The sequence below is a fragment of the Ceratotherium simum genome, chromosome 1 (genome assembly GCF_057802395.1).
Source record: "Ceratotherium simum simum isolate JZ-2026a chromosome 1, ASM5780239v1, whole genome shotgun sequence".
Lineage (NCBI taxonomy): Eukaryota > Metazoa > Chordata > Mammalia > Perissodactyla > Rhinocerotidae > Ceratotherium > Ceratotherium simum.
Window position 1 is genome coordinate 45,646,919 of NC_141900.1, and position 17,198 is coordinate 45,664,116.

At 35.4% G+C, this 17,198-nt stretch overlaps 1 protein-coding gene across 1 annotated transcript in view; it reads right to left on the bottom strand.

Annotated features, from left to right (window-relative positions):
• Nucleotides 1–756: 756 nt before the first annotated feature.
• THSD7A (thrombospondin type 1 domain containing 7A) overlaps nucleotides 757–17,198 on the bottom strand; it is a 673,077-nt gene continuing 656,635 nt past the window's right edge. Inside the window, exons 27-30 of the mRNA XM_087426025.1 lie at nucleotides 14,383–14,465; nucleotides 13,826–14,036; nucleotides 11,265–11,352; nucleotides 757–6,200 (exon numbers count right to left, since the gene is read on the bottom strand). Coding sequence (XP_087282151.1) covers nucleotides 6,116–6,200; nucleotides 11,265–11,352; nucleotides 13,826–14,036; nucleotides 14,383–14,465 — 467 coding nt within the window. The 3' untranslated portion in view covers nucleotides 757–6,115. The remainder of the gene's footprint in view (nucleotides 6,201–11,264; nucleotides 11,353–13,825; nucleotides 14,037–14,382; nucleotides 14,466–17,198) is intronic.

Genomic DNA, 17,198 nt, shown 5'->3' on the forward strand with positions numbered 1-17,198 from the left:
TTTAACTGCAAACTACCCTGGCAGTAATTTATCTCATTTGTGCATCCCTTTCTGAATTTGTAAATGCATGAATCTGAATTTGAGGAATTAAGGGAATCTTAATTTGTTAATGAGTGAGCTCCTGCTTTGTTTTCAGGATTGGTCTTTTGGTAGAGATAGGGAGAAGGGACGGAGAGAGGCTTGCCTTCTGACAGAGGGGGGCAAGAAGAGCTGCACTCTATTCTAGAGTGTTCTACCATCCTCTGCTGGTGCTCTCTTTTAGTTGACTGGAAACCAAGAGGTCCCTTGTCCATGATGATTAATCCGGCGGCCTCTGCAGACTTTTCAAGTAAAGGTTTGCATCTCTCAAACTTTCTAGAGTTGTTGAAAAATACCCAGGAACAAGCAATAGAGTAGTAAAAGAATTTGGATATTCACTGATATTTTGTGTGTGTCTGTGTGTGTGTGTGTGTGAGGAGGACCAGCCCTGAGCTAATATCCAATGCCAATCCGCCTCTTTTTTGCTGAGGAAGACTGGCCCTGGGCTAACATCCGTGCCCATCTTTCCTCTACTTTATATGGGACGCTGCCACAGCATGGCTTAACAAGCGGTGCGTCGATGCGCACCCAGGATCCTAACCGGTCAACCCCGGGCCGCCACAGTGGAGCACGCACACTTAACCACTTGCACCACCAGGCCGGCCCCATCACTGATTTTGTTTTTTAACGTACATTTGAGCAGCAAATGATGCAAATTAAAACACAGATACACATGAGTAGAATGAAAATGATTTCCGTGTTTATGTTTGTCAGCAACATAGTTATTTACAAATAACCCATATGAAAATGTAAAAAAGCATATTACATCTTCACATGCCATCTGTATTAACTGAATAAAGCTCAGTGACATTATTTGCAAATCTGTAGTTAATTGTACGTAGACATTTTGTGCGTTAAAAAAGAAATGTACATAATTTAAAATAAATTACATTACACAATTTACAAAGTAATATTAACAAAAACTTCTTAGACAGCTGCCTCCTTATTAAAACAAAATAAATATTCAGGTAATTAAATTAACCAAAAACCACATTTAGGGGATTATAAATTATAGAAAGACATATTGCAAATTTAATAAAGTTTTATTTTACAATGACAGATACTGATCTCTTCAAATCTCTGTGCTAGAAATAGGCAGGAGAAAGTACCAGAAAGGGAATCTTATGTTTATTTTTTAAAAATAAACACAAATAGATTCCAGAAAAATAGTTGGGAAAAGTTCATTGAGGGTTCAAAGTAGGTGATCTAGAAACTATCACTTTAAAAAAAAAAATCTACAAAAAACAACAATAAAACTGATAATCAATTATATTGTAAATAGACTAGAGGTTTTTGATCTCTGAAAATGTGACTCCCATAAACTAAAAGTCTTCATATACTGCCCGTTTTAAGATCTGGCTTGGGAGAGGAACAAAAACATAAAACTACAAAATTAACTCTATCTAGTTAGCATTTGTTTTACTCATTTAATAACGTAGACATAACCATTTTTCAGTGTCCCTGCTAGACATAGAATTATCGTATCGCACTGCAAAACATCTTTTTATAAAGAGTAACATTTGCTAGGCCCACACTCCAGTTTCAGACTCCCAAAATCCTGTTCTACGGTCACAGCCATCTGAGGACTGGACCAGGTGGGACAGGCAGAGGTGCCAGCTCTCACATCTAATCTAGACCCAGAAAAGATCACTCTCTGACAAGGTTCCTCACAGGTTTGTTCATGGATTGCTTTCCTCTCAACACCCTCCATCTTAGAGGGGAAATAGAACTAGAAACACATTTGAATTTGGTAATATTTTTACAAATAGTGAGACCTCAGATCATTTGGGAAGCCTGATTCTTGCAAATCTATTCAGACCCCAAATCAGCCTAAGAATGGGCTCTCCTCTCTGTAAGTACTGAAAGGTGCAGGCCCCCTCATTTAGGGTAGGATGCAAACAAACAGGCGAGATGGAGGTAGGTGGAGGAGGAGGGCCCTGGGGGGTACTAAATCTAGTGTAGGAACTGACATTTTGACGGAAAACGGTCCATTTTTTGCATGTCTTCCACAGCTTTCCTTTCTTTTTTACTCATGTCTTTGACCAGTACGCTCTGTTTAAATCAAAACGTTCACATTCTAAGTGACACTTTGACTCCAATAGGAAGGAAATATAGGTATTCATCTTTTTTTTTCTTATTAAAAATTTGAGCATGTTTAGTAGAAGGTGGTTCTGAGGGAAGTAGACAAGATTAGTGTTGATAAGAGAGTAGAGTACACAGAGACCAGGCAGAGAAAATCATCATAAAGGAGCAAGGACAGGGAGTTAGAGGAGGTAAAAAAAATTGTTAGAGGTGTTACTTGCTTCCTGTAAGAAGTTTTAAATAAGTCACTTTATCTTGAAATGTCCAGGAACTTAAGAGAGTTCTGAATAAGCCACAATGCCATGGCCACGTACCTGAGGGTAGAGGAGGGATATGAGAAAAGCCTGACAGCACGGCCTGAGACGTGGACATTACACAAGGAAAAATACTAACCATAATGAAATACAAATCCCGAGTCAAGGGTGATGTGTTTCAGTGCTATCTTCACTTGTTAAGCATTGTTTTCCTTCTTCTGAATGTCTTAGATACGTATGTATACAAAAGCCATTACTAATTTTTTACAGTGCCTAGCAGTGTCTTATATGTGATAATTCAATAAATATTTGTCTTGTTATAAGTAATTTGTGCTTTGTTATAAGTAATTAAGAACATGCTTTTATGTATTCCTTTTCAAATTAACTTAAGCTACACTGTAGTGTCCTCAAAAAGTCTTCAAAATAAGGATTATGGCCAATATCCTAGATTAAATATTGATGAATGAACAAATCAACACTTTCAAGAGATCAGTTATGCCACTTCTACGTGGTTTATATTGAAAGAGTCCAACAAAATAATAGTATAATATTGTGTCAATATTTTTCTTTCTTTCTCTTTTTTAAACCAAGCAGACCCTCACATTTATAGACCAGTAGTTCTAAATCTTTTCGGGCTCACAGACCATTTTGGTAAGGCAAAAGTGTCAATAGACAAGTTACTGCTATATCCCCCTCCTGAATTCTTAGAATGAACAGGAGGAATAAGATTTTAATGAAATTCCAGTAAAGTATTTAACTCATTATTGACTCATGCCAGGAACAAAATAAGGCCATTTTCATGTTATAAACATGAATATAGTAACCTTCATTTGTCCAAAATAGCCACCTAGGTACATTCGCCTCCTTCTACCTTTCCAACAAGACGCCATCCAGTATTTATTTACCCTAACAATGAACTTCCAATATGCTCCCTAGTGTTAGGTCACATCAAATCTAGTCTCTTCCATAGTGTTGTAAAATGTAATCAATGTGAATAAAATCATCTTGTATCTTCATAACATTTTATAATTTTGATCAATTCATTTAATTCTTACACTATAGGTAGGCTAATACTGATGTGCCTTCTGAATTAATGACATTTTACAGTATCGTAAGTATAGCTTTAGTAGCAACCATATCTTATTCTATTCAATAATTTCAAAGTTATTAGGTGTTGCATGCATTTCATAAGACCGTTAGCTGAATTCTTCAAGTAACTGCCATAGATTCTTTCTCAACTATTTTGGACAAATGGAGTTCACTTTATTCAAAGAGATCAACTTGAGGATTATCTGGAAGACTCCTGAGTACATACATTGACAATCAAATTTTTAGAGTAACAATATTATTTTTGTCTTCCTCTTCAATAAGAAGATGAAATGGAATTAATTTGTTTTTATGCTTTTCCTTGTTTAAATCCTCGGTTTAAGGTAAAATTCTCATCTTCCTGACCACCCGCTTGCTTTGAAATGATTTACATTTTGCCTAATACAGTGAATACTGAATAAGGAATTTGTGCTTACCACGTTAATTCTTATCGAAATATGTAGAAATCTGTTCATTCTGGGGACAATGACATCCTAATCTGATGTCTTTTGTACCTTTTGCAAATACTCTAATGAACAGCAGGGGAAGTTCAAGTTCTAGTGTGAAGGTAAAATACCTTCTAGTCCAAACCACTTTTATAGGAACACAGCTATGTTTAAGATAAAATAGCTTGTTACACTGCTTTTAAAAGACCCAAAAACCTGATGTCCTCCCCTCTCCCAAAGGTTGTTGCAGTGAACGTTGCCTGAAAAATGGTATTGCTTCTTAATGGCACCTTTTGAATTTTCTTTTCATACGAAAGAAGTCTGCCAAGTTAGATGTTAATTCACTGGGCCATTCCCAGGGCTACGTCTGTGAAAAATACAGCTACATCCAACACAGTGATAAGCTTAATGACTGATTTTCACCTTTGAAATTAAACACTGATTGCAGTCTGAGGGTAAATTAATGAAAACTAAAGATGACACAATGGAGGGTTAGCAACTGAAAAACTAGACTAGCGGTCAGCAAACCACAACCTGTAAATGTGGCCTGCTGACTTTTTTTTAAAGGTTTCATTGGAAAACAGCCATGTTCATTCTTTTAGGTACTGTGTATTGTCTATGGCTCTGTTCTCACAATGGTAGAACCGAGAAGTTGCAACATAGACCTAGCTGAAAATATTTACCGCTTTGCCCTTTTCAGAAAAAGTTTGCCATTCTTGGTCTAGATATTTAATGAAGTCCTGGACAAAATATTTATTCTTCTCTTCTAAAAATTTTAGTTTTTGAATCATATGTTAACAAGATCGCTTCAAATTTTACCAGTGAGAAAGACACAACTATGAATTTTGAAATACATTCGCTCTGAAACTAGGAAAACAAATCAGGGAGAAAGAAAAATCAACACACAATTTTGATTTCTTTTAGTTACAAAAATCATCCATACATTATTTTCTCCATCTGCTCAAAATTAAAAAGACAACCAGCTCCTTTTTTTCTTTCTTCTTTTCTTTTTTTAACAAAGATAACAAATATAAAAATCTAGTCATAAACAGCCTTCAAAGTACAATTAAAAACCACCTAGAAGGAATCCATCTTTTGGAGGGTTAATGAGTTCGGGACTTAAACACTTAAATTACCGCCACATTGTCGATTTCACAATGGCTGCAGCGATGAGGAAGAGTGTATAGAGCAGATGTAATAGCTAATTCCATCCTGTCGCCATCCAAACTGAACTTTACTCTCTTCAGGATACAAGAACTTGTAAATGTCTCCGTGACACTCTTGGCACAGATGTCTTCATCCCATATGAAAAGAGGCAGTTTCTATGGCAATACCGGTTAAGTGCCTATCATGCTGCACTAATATAGTGCAAAAATGTGCCTTCCATATAGCAAAAAAGATGCAGGCAACCAGTTTGAAAATTAGGGAAAGTAGAAACGTATTAACACAAGCAAATTAGTTTTCCAGACAATAACCACTATAAAATACTGAACTTGAGGACTCTTCTAAGATACTAGTACATGTCCAGCATTTGCACTTTGGAGACAGACAAGAATTAAGTCTTATAAAAGAGTCTTTGCCTCTGAAATGCAGGTCAATAAAAGCTACCATCAACCACCAAGATGCTGAATTTGTTCAGTGGGTTTTCTGCTCAGCTTAGAGCTTATCTTTCATTCCCCATTAAAATTGCTTATTAACAACTATATAATCTGACATAATAATGTGTATCATTCAATTGAGTTTACATGTTGTTATGCTTGACTATAGCATTATAGAGATCTTGGGATAAACTCTTCATGCTAAAATGTTACTACGGGTTAACACTGCAGACAGAGGCTTGCATCGGGCATCCTAACTGGCCAATTCCACCACCATATTGTAGAGATGAAAGTGAATTGTCAGTTGGTAGATTGCAGAAAAGATTACATAAGACTCTCAGAATGCAGCATGTATTCAAGTAAATCTAGAATTCTCAGGGCTGATGGTTTCTATATCAGTGGTACTTGTCTCGATATCTCCAAGGGCACTGTGATTTTCGTTCTTTTATGAGGCTCTTTTAAAAAGTTACAATGCTTTTTAATCCACACCGTTTGGACAGCTTTGTGGCCTCTGGACATCTACTGCAAAGTCAGAAAGCTGACACTAGTTGTTGCCAGGATAAGTTATAGTTTACATGTCTGCATCTCCATCATAGGCTAAGGTTAAAGGTTTCAGTCGGTTGTTTTGCCTTCTTTGGGGTTTCTTTGGCTTTTTGCTGTAAAAAAAAAATCATTAAAATTGAGAGAAAAAAAATCAATCTTCAACTGTAAATTTTATTGTTTTAAGTGAAAAAATATGAAACATACTGATAAACCCAAACTGCTTAATTGCCTACATTGCCTAAATTCAACCTTAAAATTTGATTTTCTGGCATCTTTGAATTTCTCAGTTTTATGCTCTGAATAAATTTGAAAAAGAGACTTTCAAATATTTTATATTCCTATAAAAGATAAATTATCCAAAAGGAATTTCTCTAGTACTAACAATGGATATAACATTATAGTATCATCATTTACATTTGGCCAGAAACCTTTACAAATAATACATAATTTATAAATAATACATGTTTAAAAAGACAGTTGAATAAGATCAGGTATTATCATAATATTTTCAATATAATATAATTCAATATAAAAATTTACAGTTCACCATAAGCACATTCTTTTGCATAATCTAGGAGAACATACTTGAAAAGATGACCTGCAATGGACTAAATGCTCCAATTAAAAGGCATAGGGTGGCTGATTGGATGAAAAAACAAGACCCATATATATATGCTGCATACAAGAGACACAGTTCAGACCTAAAGACACTCACAAACTGAAAGTGAAGGAATGGAAAAAGATACTCCACACAAATGGCAATGAAAAGAAAGCTGAGGTAGCAATACTCATATCAGACAAAATAGACTTTAAAACAAAAACTGTAAAAAGAGACAAAGAAGGGCATTACATAATGATCAAGGGAACAATACAACAAGAGGATATAACACTTATAAATATCTACACACCCAACATAGGAGCACCTAAATATATAAAGCAATTATTAACAGACATAAAAAGAGAAATTGACAGTAACACAATAATAGTAGGGGACTTTAACACTTCACTTACACCAATGGATAGATCATCCAAACAGAAGATCAATAAGGAAACATTGGGCTTAAATGACACACTAGAACAGATGGACTTGGTAGATATATACAGAGCATTCCATCCAAAAACTGAAGAATACACATTCTTTTCAAATGCACATGGAACATTCTCCAGGATGGATCACATATTAGGCCACAAAACAAGTCTACATAATTTAAGAAGATTGAAAGAATACCAAGCATCTTTTCTGATGACAGTGGTGTGAAACGAGAAATCAACTATAGGAAGAAAATCAGAAAAGCCACAAATACGTGGAGATTAAACAAAATGCTACTGAACAACAATCGGGTCAATGAAGAAATCAAAGAAGAAATCAAAAAATACATGGAGACAAATGAAAATGAAAATATGACATGCCAGAATTTATGGGATACAGCAAAAGCAGTTCTAAGAGGGAAGTTTACAGCAATACAGGCCTATCTCAACAAACAAGAAAAATCTCAAATAAACAATCTAACAATGCACCTAAAGGAATTAGAAAAAGAAGAATAAACAAAGCCCAAAATCAGTAAAAGAAGGGAAATAATAAAATCAGAGCAGAAATAAATGAAATAGAGACTAAAAAAATAATAGAAAAAATTAATAAAACCAAGAGCTGGTTATTTGAAAAGATAAACAAAATTGACAAACGTTTAGCTAGACTCACCAAGAAAAAAAGAGAGAAGGCTCAAATAAGTAAAATCAGAAATGAAAGACGGGCCGGCCCCGTGGCTTAGTGGTTAAGTGAGCACGCTCCGCTGCTGGCGACCCGGGTTCGGATCCCGGGCTCGCACCGACGCGCTGCTTCTCTGGCCATGCTGAGGCCGCGTCCCACATGCAGCAACTAGAAGAATGGGCAGCTATGACACACAACTATCTACTGGGGCTTTGGGGGGAAAAAATAAATAAATAAAATCTTTAAAAAAAAAAAAAAAAGAAATGAAAGAGGAGAAATTACAAGAGACACCTCAGAAATACAAAAGATTATAAGAGAATACTATGAAAAGCTATATGCCGACAAATTGGACAATGTGGAAGAAATGAATAAATTCTTAGAATCATACAACCTTCCAAAATTGGATCAAGAAGAAATAGAAAATTTGAATAGACCAAACACCAGTAAGGAGATCGAAACAGTAATCAAAAACCTCCCCTAAAATAAAGTCCAGGACCAGACGGCTTCCCTGGTGAATTCTACCAAACATTCAAGGAAGAGTTAATACCTATCCTTCTCAAACTCTTCCAAAAAATTGAGGAGAGGGGGAAGTTTCCTAACTCATTCTAAGAAGCCAACATTACCCTGATACCAAAACCAGACAAGGACAACACAAAAAAAGAAAATTACAGGCCAATATCACTGATGAACATCGATGCAAAAATCCTCAACAAAATACCAGCAAATTGCATACATCAATACATTAAAAAGATTATACACCATGATCAAGTGGGATTTATTCCAGGTAAGCAGGTTGGTTTAACATTCGCAAATCAATCAACGTAATACACCACATTAATAAAATGAAGAATAAAAATCACATGATCATCTCAGTAAATGCAGAGAAAGCATTTGACAAGATACACCATCCATTTATGATAAAAACTCTGAATAAAATGGGTATAGAAGGAAAGTACCTCAACATAATAAAGGCCATATATGACAAACCCACAGCTAATATCATCCTCAATGGTGAAAAACTGAAAGCTATCCCTCTAAGAACAGGAACCAGACAAGGATGCCCACTTTCACCACTCCTATTTAACATAGTACTGGAAGTCCTAGCCAGAGCAATCAGGCAAGAAAAAGAAATAAAAAGGATCCAAACTGGAAGGGAAGAAGTGAAACTGTCACTATTTGCAGATGACATGATTTTATATACAGAAAACCCTAAAGACTCCACCAAAAAACTTTTAGAAGTACTAAATGAATACGGTAAAGTTGCAGAATACAAAATCAACATACAAAAATCAGTTGCATTTCTATAAACTAACAACGACATAGCAGAAAGAGAAATTAAGAATACAATCCCACTTACAATTGCAATAAAAAGAATAAAATACCTAGGAATAAACTTAACCAAAGAGGTGAAAGATCTGTACACCAAAAACTATAAAACATTGCTGAAAGAAATTGAAGAAGACACAAAGAAATGGAAAGATATTCCGTGCTCTTGGAATAATTAACATAGTTAAGACGTCCATACTTCCTAAAGCCATCTATAGACTCAATGCAATCCCTATCAAAGTTCCAACAACATTTTTCACAGAAATAGATCAAAGAATCCTAAAATTTATATGGAACAACAAAAGACCCCGAATAGCTAAAGGAATCCTGAGAAAAAAGAACAAAGCTGGAGGTATCACACTCCCTGATTTCAAAATATACTACAAAGCTGTAGTAACCAAAACAGCATGGTACTGGCACAAAAACACACAGATCAATGGAATAGAATCAAAAGCCCAGAAATAAACCCACACATCTAAGGACAGCTAATCTTTGACAAAGGAGCCAAGAACATACAATGGAGAAAAGAAAGTCTCTTCAACAAATGGTGTTGGGAAAACTGGACAGCCACATGCAAAAAGATGAAAATAGACCCTTACCTTACACCATACACAAAAATTAACTCCAAATGGATTAAAGACTTGAATGTAAGATCCGAAACTATGAAACTTCTAGAAGAAAACATAGGCAGTACGCTCTTCGACATGTGTCTTAGCAATATATTTTCAAGTACCATGTCTGACTGGGCAAGAGAAACAATAGAAAAAATAAACAAATGGGACTACATCAAACTAAAAAGCTTCTGCACAGCAAAGGAAACCATCAACAAAACAAAAAGACAACCTGACAATTGGGAGAGGATTTTTGCAAACCATACATCTGATAAGGGCTTAATCTCCAAAATATATAAAGAACTCATGCATTTCAACAACAAAAAACTAACAACCCAATTAAAAAATGGGCAAAAGACATGAACAGACATTTCTCCAAAGAAGATATACAGATGGCCAACAGACACATGAAAAGATGTTCAAAATCACTAACTATCAGGGAAATGCAAATCAAAACTACAATGATATATCACCTCACGCCCGTCAGAATGGCTATAATTAACAAGACAGGAAACAACAAGTGTTGGAGAGGATGCGGAGAGAAGGGGATTCTCATACACTGCTGGTGGGAGTGAAAACTGGTGCAGCCACTATGGAAAATAGTATGGATATTCCTTAAAAAATTAAGGATAGAACTACCATATGATCCAGCTATTCCACTGCTGGGTATTTATCCAAAGTTGAAAACACCAATGCATAAAGATACATGCACCCCTGTGTTCATTGCAGCATTATTCACAATAGCCAAGAATTGGAAGCAACCTAAGTGCCCATCAAGGGATGAATGGATAAGGAAGATGTGGTATATATACACAATGGAATACTACTCAGCCATAAGAAGTGATGAAATCCAGCCATTTGTGACATCATGGATGGACATTGAGGGTATTATGCAAAGTGAAATAAGTCAGAGGGAGAAGGTCAAATACCATATGATCTCACTCATTAAGTAGTAGATAACAACAACAACCAACAAACACACAGAGACAGAGATTGGATTGGTGGTTACCAGAGAGGAAGGGGGGGAGGGAGGAGGGCGAAAGGGATAATTCGGCACACGTGTGTGGTGATGGGCTGTAATTAGTATTTGGGTGGTGAACATGATGTAATCTATGCAGAAATAGAAGTACAATGATGTACACCTGAAATTTTTACAATGTTATAAACCAATGTTACTGCAATAAACAAAAAATTAAAAAAGAAAAAAAATACTTTCTGGAACTCTGCGTAGCAACTGCATAAGACAGACTTTATATGTGGAATAAATCTCATGTCACTTATGTAAAAAAAAAAAAAGAAAACATGACCTGGAGCAGCTCCGGCTCATGTTCAGAAATTAAATGGCTTAGATTTGGTAGTTTCTAGACTAAGACTAAAGCTATGTTTATTTAGAACTTCAGATGAACACTAAATAAATGTGGAATACTTATTTGAGACATTAATTTGCTGTTCCTGGGCTACGGTCAATTGAAAGTGTTTCCTCTGAAATAGATTATATACCCCCTTAGATTCTGATATATTTAAACACTCACCAAGCTAGATAAATCATGGAGATAATAAAGATGAGTAACACAAATGCCCCAGCTGCTACACCGTAAACCCAGGTCTTTAGTCTCCCATCTAAGAAGAATGGATATTAGTCATTAATTCACATTAGTCTGATACATACATGACAGTCTTTAACTATGACCGATGACCAGTCACATACGACCAAGTCCTTTCAAAACTCAAAATGAATTATTACTTAGACACAATTAATGATTACTGCAAAGCCACTATTATGAGTCAGATGCACCTTCATTAAAGATAAATTATCAATGAAAATTGAATTGAAAAGTAATAAATAATGTTTTCCATTGGAGTTCAGATTTCAAGTTAATATGTTTAAATTTCTGCTGCTTATCTGAATTTTACTTCAAATGCTATATATGTATAATGCTATACAAACATTCTCTTTTGATTTTCATTCTATTTTGAGAATAGCAATTATAAGAAAAGAAGAAAAATAATGCAATTTCAAGAAAGTCCTACAACTTAGAGTTAATGCCAACAGGTATTTGAACATAAACTTTGTCATTTTAACATTTTTTCCAGGTGAATTGAACGTGAATGTATTTGACATTTTTTGGAATTAATAATCTTTTATCTAGTTTATACTTATATGTGCTTTAAAATTGATTTGACAATATCATTTGCAAAAATAACCAAGTTTTATTAACATATGAAAAGATCTCTCAATAACTTTCTCTACCTTTTCTATATTTATGGCATCAGACAGGACAAAGACTTTTCTAATTTGGCTTTCTGGTCTCATTCTCTTGAACTTCTCAGTTTTATGTTCTGAATAAATTTCAAGCAGAAGATACTACTAATGACTTTGCCTAACTTAATTTGATTCCTACATCAACATATATTTTCTGTTGCATATATACAATTAAAGATATATTAGTGTTAAAATTATAGATTGGGCAAACTGACCCCACAGAGGCTCTGGCTTATTCAGTATTTGGAAGGCATCAAAAGCACATTAGTACTGTGAAGTTTTTTTTGCCTAGAGCTGGATCAACTTAGGGATTTATTTGCAGGAAATAAGTTAATATTCTAAATATCCTTTCTTTTCAAATCTAAAGATTTTAAAATTTGAGTCTGGGTTTAAAATCAAGACAGCTGTTCCACTGTTGGGTTTATCTTCCCTGAGAGTTCTTCAACAAATATTTTTAGGTTTTTCAAAAACCAAGAACAAGGTCTACATGCACTTTTTTTAGAACACATGCTTTTTTAATATATTAAAATATTCACTTTAGGGAAACTATATATTAAATTTAAAATGACAATAATAATATTCTCTCTTTTTAAAAACCAATTTTGATATGAGGAGATCTGCTTAGATTCTTGGTCAAAGTCAAGATTGCTAATGGCCATTTACTGGTCCACTGTCTTACACACTGAGAGAAGAGTTCCCCATGCTTACATAGACAAGTCAGCTTTGCAAAATAAATTTTATTTTTAGCTAAAAACCTAATCAAGGCAGGGATAATGCAGCTAAACATGAGTCACCCAAATACTGAAAATACTTAAAAAAAAAATCCCAATAGTGATTCTCCAATAAGGGAAAGTGTTTTGACTGAATGCATTAAAAATAGAGATATGCAACCTACGCAAATTCCTTCCTTCATTTCTCATGTTTCTAATGGAGTTATAAAGTAGTTTATGCCTGGCTTTGCCTGGAGATTTCCTTTGGTCATGAACTAGCAACGCCTCTAGGGTGTGAGAAAAAGTGGCATGATCTTAGTTACCAAATAGCACACGTAGCACATTTTTAAGTGTCAGCCTAGTCCTAGGGGTAAGTGTGTGGTTGAATTAACTGGAGATAGAAAGTGTATAGGGTAAGGATAGCATTTCATCAGGCCTTCAAGCTTTTGCCTTGATTGGCTTCAAGACCATAACTAGACACATTAAGAGCTGTCTGTTTAATATGAGAAGGGTCTGGTCAGTCTCCAAGTTCAGATCGTCCCATCGAGACAGGGAAGATCCACCCCTGCCCCTGTGTATCTGGTGCTAGTACAGACTCTTGAGTACTTGAGTGTGCCAACTTCAAGGGCTGAAAGAAATTGGTCTGGCTACCAAGTGTCTCCCACACAGCACTGCCTTCCTGATGTTCTTCTTTAAGGTTTAAATTATTACCACTCTGTGGTCAAATGAAAAATTCTTGAATGTCTTTAGAGTTTTATTTGTTCCAGTTCTGAATGACTGAATGAACATGCTTTTTTCTTAATTAATATTTTCATTGTGAGATTTGTTCAATGTGAAAATAATTATACGTGTAAGTTTAGGACTGAAATTGAAATAAGTGATATCAACACTAAAATTTTTCTCAGAAGAAAGTAATTTCATTTCTCTGAACTTTCAGCATGAGTGCTTTTTTCATAATAATAGTAAAAAATTATAAGAATATATGGCAGTATCAGAAAAAATAAGTAGAGATGAACTAATGAGTAGCTCATTTGAAAATGCTTGCTCATTTTTTAATGCTTTGGCATTGGTTAAATGTATAACTAAAGAATTCTGCATCAGCGCTGTCTAGTCACTTCACCTGGCCCAAATGGCTGTAGAAACCAGGTTCTCCCCCGTCCTGCTGGGCTACTGGAGGGTTGGGTTGGATGTACTGCCCGACTGGTTTTCACATCTCCTCTTTTGTCCTCCACGGTGGGTATCACCACCACAGGGATAAGTGTGCACTGCTCAAGTGTACCATTAGAAGACATGACTTCGGTGTACCCTTCTTCACAACTGCATGTCCTCGTCTGCAGGAGAACAAGAAGATTTCTACTGTACATGCAAAGTGATCTTTGAAAGCAAAACAGACCTGACTTGAAGACAAGGCTTTTAAGAAGTATTGTTTTGGGAATTTACTATATGTATTTCTGTCTTAACCACATAAAAAAGAACACACTTTCTGTACTGCATACAACTTATTCTAACAGTAGAAGCAAGTGCATTCAGAATTGTTTCTATTGATAAAAGGAGAGGTCCAAAAATAGAATTTTTATGCCTCAAGACATGCTTTCTTTTGGGAAATGGACTGCGTAAGAGGCAGTGGGGTGACAAATGATGAAGCTGGCTTGTCTACCCTAATGAAGTCACACATACCTCGCTACAGTACGAGTGGGGTTGACTACACGGTGGGTTACAAGACCTGTCAGCATCAGGCTGGCGCACCACCAAGCAGCCCCCTGCAGAACAAAAAATCATATTTTGACAAGTAGCATCTCTTGCAATGATGAAAATACACTGCTGTTACAGACTTGTCTTTGAATCCTGAACCACTTTGGGAATCCTACAGATTTTTCTGAGGGCAGTTGACTGTGAAATATTTGGTTAACCTTGACTACTTTATCTAGGAACTCGAGGCCCTTCTTATTCAGAGGAGAAAGCACAGTGCCTGACACTTAGCAGGTGGTCAATAAGCATTTGCTGAATGGATAATTTTATAGTCACTACTTTGAAAACTAATTGCACACAAGCTGTTTCTGTCATAGTTCCTGAGGCCAAGTCCATCATTAAAAAGCAGACTTAATTTCCCTTTAAAGTTAAAATTTTTCTTGGCTATTCAAAGAAGCAGTTTTGATTTTTCTTGAGGTGTCTCTTTAATTAATTTGACTACCACATAAATGCATTTTTTATAATGCATATTTCTTTTTAAGAAAATCTCTATTCGGCTAATTCAGGATTTTTGGGGTACAGGAAAGAAGACAAATGTAGCTACTAAGTGGTGTGTTCGCACTATCATTTGAACTTGACATTGCCGCTCTCCGTTTATCCCTCTTCTTTTTCCTTCTTTTTGAGTCTAGTACCAAGGGTGCCTAAGTTGTTATAAGTGATGTTTTAAGATGAGACCAGATGTCATAAAGAAACAATACTGGTGATGTGGAAGGAATTCATAGTTTCAAACCATACTTGTTCAGTTTAACAGAATTTTAGCAGTTTTCCCTTTATTATGGAATTGATGATTCTCTGGAATTTAATCAAAATTATAAACAAAATATTCAGAGAAAAATTGATAGGAAAAAGTAGTCAGTCACTGGAAGGCAATTGCTATTAAATGGCCATAGTTATGGCCACAGAAGTTATCATTAAACACGTGAAGAAAAGGAAAACAACATCTGGAGATTCTTATAAGGACAACAATTAAATTAAATAAAAGCAATCAGTCAAAGTAGGTAATATACTTTACATGCTTGTCTATTTCTCATAAACAATCTCATTGCTCCTAAAAGATGGAAGAAGAGTGCATATAGAGTTTATCACAAATCATTTATAGATTGGCTTTTTGGTATCAAACTGTTAGACAGAAATACATTGGATACTCTACTGTACTGAAATGAAATTGAAAATATGATTTCTAAGGTGTCTTTTAAAATTTGACTTATCTTTGCATTGGGGAATAGCCCTAATTTCAGTTGGAAAAGAGCTCTTAACATGTACAAGAAAAGGCAAATAAATATTATTTGCATCCATATTTGGGGGAAAAAAACATTGAAAAACTAATAGAACCTTCTGGGGAAGCAGTAAAATTCCCTCTGAATAATTTAATGAAGAATGTAGGCATTCATTTTCAACATCTGAGCTGAGTGGACCAGCTCTATAATGCCTTCGGGTTTGGAAAGTCCGTGCCTATCTTCGCAAAGTGCTTTCTCCCCCTATACTTCTGGGAGTGGTGTGGTTGGAAAAGATTTTTCTCCCAGAAAATAATACTGGGAGAGAGCAAAGGGTTTCCTGGTAGGTGTCTTTTCTTTGTTATATATGTATCCACTGGGAATTGCTATTATCAAGGGTTTCTTGAAACAGATTTCTCATGTATAAAATCTTATCTTCACAAGAATACAATTCGACATCCTGCTCCAGCTTTCATGGGGAGGAAATAAGTAATCAGGTTTCAATAATCCAGGTAATTTAAAATTCAATATAAAAATTGATGCTTTCCAAAAAGCATATTGATCCCTGCTCCTATTATCTTACTGTATATATTACAGCTAACTTTATAAATGGACATTACTCAGAGGCACCCAAATGCACTTTACTTGTTCTCCCTGCCAGAGGGTCAGCACAATGGCAGCAAGTCAGCAGGTTCCCCTGAACAGTTCACTGTGAATACTCAGGCTGCTGCTATGCTACGGAGATTCCGATACATTGGCTCTATAAAGGAGAGCCAATTTAAGGAGAGATATTAGATCTTGGGGTCTATGTGCCTGAGGTTCAGGTTCTGGATCCAACCTTGGTTTCTTTCTAGGAAATTTGCAGGGTGGTTCACTACCTATCTGGAGCCAAGTTTCTTCCCTCTTCAAAGGGTCCTTGGGATCCCTTGCATTTACTGGGCTCAGATAAGGCAATGTTTAGTAATTGCAGATTAGAGTAGTTTTTGGAGGGTATATTTGGGTAAAGGACATTCAAAAAATTTTTCGTTTGTATTTCTTTTTTGGATATATCATACTTTTTGAGTGGAGACAGAATAGGTGAGCTGCTCAGATGCTCTGGGTTTGAGATTTACCAATAGGTCTTCCCTATTAGTTAATAAAAAACTATAAATCATGGATTTTTGAATTCAAGCAAGATGTTTGGATTTGCATAATCATATTCCCTTGATAATATTTTTGGTCTGCATGTGTATTGCTTTTAAGGCACAGAAACAGATATAGTCAACAAAACATTGATTTATTTTTAGCACTTAGTGAGTTATTAATATACAAAATTTCTAGGAAAAACAATCTGAGAATATTACTTATAATAATCATTTATTAAAGTTAGAAAGTATTTTAATTTAATAAATTGTAGCAGCATTGTCTAAAATGGCTGGGTGAGCGAGAATTTAATTGAAACATTAAAATATAAAATAATTTCTCATTGGTCACCAGACAGACAACTTGGGTGTCCTGAATCCCAATCTTGTGCTGAAAAGGGAAAGAATA